At 38.6% G+C, this 5,816-nt stretch overlaps 1 protein-coding gene across 2 annotated transcripts; it reads right to left on the bottom strand.

The window, feature by feature from the left end:
* Window positions 1–978: 978 nt before the first annotated feature.
* RNF222 (ring finger protein 222) lies at window positions 979–4,050 on the bottom strand. Of its 2 annotated transcripts, none has more exons than XM_039355073.1 (2): window positions 3,816–4,050; window positions 979–3,245 (listed from the first exon to the last, which is right to left on the bottom strand). In XM_039355073.1, the coding sequence occupies exon 2, from the start codon at window positions 3,170–3,172 to the stop codon at window positions 2,489–2,491; it is 684 nt and encodes a 227-aa protein (XP_039211007.1). In that variant the 5' UTR covers window positions 3,173–3,245; window positions 3,816–4,050; the 3' UTR covers window positions 979–2,488. The 2 variants fall into 2 exon arrangements, with proteins under 2 accessions (XP_039211007.1, XP_039211006.1); XM_039355072.1 differs by having other exon boundaries at window positions 979–3,205.
* Window positions 4,051–5,816: the final 1,766 nt, after the last annotated feature.

Below are 5,816 nucleotides of genomic sequence, written 5' to 3'. Positions count from 1 at the left end.
GCAACAGCCTGCACTTATAAAATTTTATAAGGGATACAAGCATGTTCTCCAGTATGGAGATAACCTTCTCCTATTAAAAGTGGAACATTTAGAAATCATACCCAGTTGTCTTTATCTCCACTTTTCTTTCCCCTCTTAAAAAAATAGTGCAGCAGGTTTTTGCTCCCCATGGAGCTAATAGTATTTATGGATATAGGGGACCGTGTCATTGCTGGAAAAACATACTTTCAGAAATTCTTCATCCTCCCAGAAGTCATTTGGGGTTTCATGTTTCTTCTTCAATTCAATTTTTAAAGATCTGGAAGATCCTAATTATATCTTTCTGACCCCAGTTCTAATTTAGTTCTTGGTGAACATTTGACATCCAGGTTACATATTCTGACTCATCAAATGATAACTTGCATCTTACCAAATATGAGAAACTTCAGGATTTCTAAAGGTATTTTCCATGTTCTCTTTAAGATGAAGCCCAGGATTTGTGGGTAATTCACATTTACAGTACTCTTACAGAATGTCTAAACTACTAGCCTTTACATCAGGGGTCTTCAAACTTGGCCCTTTTATGACTTGTGGACTTCAACTCCCAGAATTCCTCAGCCAGCATGCCTGGTTGAGGAATTCTGGGAGTTGAAATCCACAAGTCATAAAAGGGCCAAGTTTGAAGACCCCTGCTTTATATTATTGTTTTAAAAGGGCATGCATGGTATCGGAGAATCGGTATAAGATATTTGGCTTGGAATAACAGTTGTATATGTTGTATGAACTCATCAGTTTGTTTTTACTTTATTTTACAATTGAATATTTGCAATTCTAACCATAGCTGAACAATTCCTTAGGTCACCATGGCAACTTCATTTCAACATACATCACAAATATGACATTCATGTAAAAAGAAAAAGGGCTTCAATTGCCTAGTGGCACCTGCCATTATGATGCCAAGACACATGAACACTACAGTTCTGCAGCAGACTTCCCAAATCGGGTACCTCCTGATATACTAAGACTACAACTCCCAGGATTCCTAGTTAGTCTGGAGTTTGCCTGGTTGGGGAAAGCTGGCTTTGGAAATTATACATGTGATGTTCTTTCCACTGCCCATAAGGGGCACTTATTGACTGTATATTCAACTGAGATTCACAAGAAGGAATTCTTGCCTAGGCAAGTTAGGAAAGATTTTGGCAATATTAAGTTTTGGAATGAAGAAAAGACAATTTGGTAAAACTGCTCTTGAAAACTAAAGTAGACCATATATATGCGAAGGCTGCAGCCAAAATGGAATATTTTATTAATCTTAGTTATAACAACAATTATCAAAAGTAGAAAACAAAACTCAGAAGTTACAAAAAATAACATAAATTTGGCTTTAAAATATGACAATGACTAATACTTTGCACACGTAGTACAATAGTAGGTAGCCTACCACAGCATCAGAAGAGATCAATAGCAACACAGTATAGAATGCATCTAAATGGCTCTTGCTCAGACCTGGCTTAACAGCATCCCAGCTAGCCACATCTGCCTCACCTGCACTGTGGTTTTGCCTTGAGAACAGAATAAGCAAGTAGCAATTTCTATGCCCAGAACATAATGAAACATCTCGAAAGATCACTTCTGCCCAATTATATTTGTAGAAATTCAGGCCTTGCTAGTCTACAGGATAAAAATCCTGTTGAGTTAATATTGCAGAACTATGTGATGGGAGAGTTGGAATTTGAGTGGAATAAACTCAAAATTTTCCTTACTGTCTCATCTGCAATAAGCTTTTTTTGAGGATTTTTTATCTGATTACAGTGGAGGCTGAAATGAAAGGCAGAATTAATTTTTCAGTAGGCAAGAATAGTTTGTGAAAACAACCTCCCTGTGCACAGGAGTTCAAGCTGACCTCCAAAAGCAAATGGGATATAAAGAGTGTTGATAGGAAAGATTTCAATTCTGGAACAGCAAGGAATGTTGTTGGATAAACTTGAGAAATATTTCTATCTTTAATCTGATCTGACCTCATTGGGAATTGGAAAACTTTCATAAAGTTTTGAGCAACTCAGAGGAAGGACAGATAAGCATCTGCCATATAACTAAGACCGTGAATAATTGTCATCCTATGTCCTCCATCATCTCAACAACCTCCAAATAGATCAGATTACAATATCCATAATTACTAGCACAGCCATTAACCTGCTTCCTGGATGTCATGGAGTTGGAGACCAATACAATTAAACAAGACGATGCAATAGTAGTGGAAGCTATCTTAGTATAAGGATCAATCATTTCTCTTGGTGATCTTCCTTGCATCTCTAAAGTAAGGATACTATTAACCCTGACAAGGGAAGAATAACACAAATACCATTTTCTGCAATTCCCAGTTCCTCCATAGACTTCCCATCCATCTGGACCCTGCAAACATTTGGGCTTCCATACTGTAGATGTAGCGATGAGCAATTTTGATCATGGAATAGTCCTATCTTGGAAATGGAATGATTCATCCAACATATTACTCATTATTTCTCACAAGCAGAAGCCAAGGAAGTACAGCCCCCAACAGAGCAACAGCAGAGATAAGAAAAACAGCCATCATAATAGGTGACTGGAAGCAACCCATTCCAGGACATGTTTGTGACGCCTCTGAGTCAGGAGCTTCTCCGGTGCTGTGATCTTGAGCTATGGTAATATAGTCCTCTTCAATCAGTGGCATTCCATACTGAGTAATAATGAAGATATGAGATTCACGTTCCAGGCCAGTGGGCCGTACAACGGAGTCCATGGTAGGATACCTCTGCAGACATTGATGTCTGTCATAAGTGTGCAGTGGAAAGAGAAAATGGCCAGGAACCACCAAAGTATTTGCAGAGCTGGGTGGCACTCCACAGGTGAGTGGCAATAAGGAAGGTGAGAGAGGCAACTCCAAAGAGGGCGGACTCAGGTCTGGCTTGGAAGGCAGGCAGTCCCTTTTATTACAGAGAAAAGTCACAAAGCGACAGATGGGACATGTAAGGGTATTTTGTAGAGGGCCTTCTTCATGTGACAGTAGACACTTGACCAAACAGTCATGACAAAATGTGTGGCCACAGCTCAGCATCCGGCGTGAGACTTTTGGAGACTGAAATGTTTCGTAACAAACAGGACACTCACCCGGGGTGGCGGCGGGAGCTTCTTTGCTAGTGTTGTTCTGAGACATCCCTGCCCTCTAAGATCACTTCTGTGAAGCAAGCTGGATGAAAAGCAGAGCATACAGATCTGTAATCAAACAGCTACAAATTGAAGAAGAAGAATATGTAAATGTAACACAAGGCTTGATTCCAAGCAGCTGGGAGGAGCTGCTGTCCCAAACCCAGAAGCTCCCTGTTCTATCCATGTGTGGATCCAAAGAGATGCTATTTAGACAAGGCTGTACAACCTAATGTAACCTGGGACAATATTTGGTCCCACAAAGCCTTTTATATGGCCCTTACAGCCCCACCAAACTGGCAAAACAGGGAAGTCATTAAAATTCATGGGAAGAAATCACATCAACTGTATTTCATTAATCTAATTTTAAATCCTGTTTGTGATTGTTAGATACAACACCCACACAAACACAAACACACAAACTTTTCTAACTCACTTTCCAGCCAAAATAGTTTCACTTAACCCATCTCTTCCTATATCCAAGTTAGCTAACAATCAAAACCAAAACCATATAATATAAATTATCACCACCACCTTCCAAATTGCAGCAAAATAAAAAAAAAATGCAGGATACCTGCATATAGCTACCCCCAATATATTCCTGCATTATTTGGTTGGTATGACACCAATGTGTTACACAGTTATGTACATACATTATCATAAGATGCTCAGATGTGATTCATCCATGGAGGTCATTTAAAGGAGATGGTTTTCTGAGGCTCCGGTGCTGTCCCATGAAGAATGCCGTCAGAAGTGTCTTCTTCCCGGGCACCAACCCTTTCCCAAGCACCTTTCCATGCACTCAATCATTCTAGGTCTGGTCTTCCCAGCACCCTAGAAATCAGCTTGCCTATATAATGAGAGATGGTTGCTGGGTGGCACACACACTAGAACTATGCTCTGTCTCTTGCATCACATCTTTAAGAGCTTAAAGGGTGGCTCCCAAGGAGTGAATGTGGAGGAACTTGTTTGTGAACTGAAGTTTTCTCCTTCTCTATTTGGGACTTGGGGCGGAGTCACCAGGAAGAGACCTTTTTTGGAGCCCTTCTGTGCCATGCCTATTAGATGAAATATACTGAAACTAAGTTACTTAGATCTATTGTACCTTAAATTTGTTTATTTCTGACTTATTGGAATGCCAGGCAGATTTGTTACTCTGCTATAACAGAGTAAGACTACCATCTCTGGGGTGCAAAAATTCAGTTGGAAGCAGATAAATCATTAATTTAATGAATTAACATTCATTAACCAACCTTGGGATTGGCTGGTGCCTTGATGTCCCTCCTCCCACCTTTTAGTTTTTAATTTTAATCATTCTGTTCCTGTTTTAATTGCCTTCTGAAAGAATATAATATTTATATGATTTCTATCTTTTAATTGTACACTGCCCAGAGTTGCTCTGTTGAGTGGGATGGGCAGTCTCCACATTTAATATATAAATAGATTTTCAGGATGTCATTGCTATTGCTTATATTGCTCATGGTCTGATAGTCTGATAGCATGCCGAAGAGCCCAGATACAAAATCAGAGATTTTCTAGTAGAGTTTGAAAATCTGCATGAATCCTCTGAAAGTGTATGATTATCGGTGTCAGCAATTTGGGGTTCAATATAAAGCAGATTACTGCATCGTTATATTGCCAGCAACCGTTCTAAAGACACTGATGAAGTTCATATGTAATGTGTTGGACCTGGCTTGGTGGGATATTCCAATAGAGTAGACTATCTGTAGCTCAAGGTTGACCTGTGAAATTCTTGGTATTCTCTGAGCTTGGTTGTTTACTTGCACACTTTTCATTACCCAACTAGGTAATAAGTTCAGTGCAGTGCTGATATTATCTAGTTGAGTTAATGAAATGTCTGCAAGCAAATAACCAAGCTTAATAGAATATATATGAAAGTGTGTGTGTATGTGTGTGTGTAAACCATAGGTTTGGCTGGCTTACTATTTTATGTAAATGTAGCCAATTATGACTGTTCAGTATATCATGGTTAAATAAACCATAGTTTGTCATGATGTACTAAATTGCATATATAGTTCAGGAACTTCAGTTGGTCAAGAATGCAGCAGCTCTTTGCCCAATTGATTGATTGATTGGTTCTGTGTTTACATAAGTAACATAATTGCCTGCACTTTTGAGTCTTAATAAATCCTTCTAAGTTAAGGAAGAATTACTGATTGGGAAACTTGAAAAAGATTTCATATTCAAAACTATAGATAAATCGGTTGAAGATTAGGAGGGTATCCCCTCCCATCTTGACATTAAATGAGAGCTGGATTCAAGTACTAGGCCATCTAGGTTTAGATTGGCATGTTCTAAGATGCGGTAAACACTATCATTTTCTTGCCAAGACCAAAAAATAAATTTTGACGATCCTGTCAATAGGATATTGGGAAGAGCACAGAATCCCCATCAAATAAATGGAGGGAATTTTTACATGGCACTACTCCATGTGCTTTTTATTTTTAAATTTGGTACTTCGGACATCACAATAAATAAAAGTTAACAGGAGTTTTCTTGGTAGATAGTTAGTCTCCTGGCCATAATAAATATGCTTTACCAGATGTAAAATTAAGATATTTAAGAACTAAATCCTTTCAATATTTAATTTTAATATTTTTTTACCCAGAGTGGCATTTGTACAAGCAAGGTTA

This window comes from Crotalus tigris, unplaced genomic scaffold (assembly GCF_016545835.1).
Source record: "Crotalus tigris isolate CLP2741 ecotype Arizona unplaced genomic scaffold, ASM1654583v1 scf7180000018599.1079084, whole genome shotgun sequence".
In the NCBI taxonomy this organism is placed as follows: Eukaryota; Metazoa; Chordata; class Lepidosauria; order Squamata; family Viperidae; genus Crotalus; species Crotalus tigris.
Note: the sequence above shows the minus strand (reverse complement) of the source record. Positions and strands in the feature narration are given on the sequence as shown.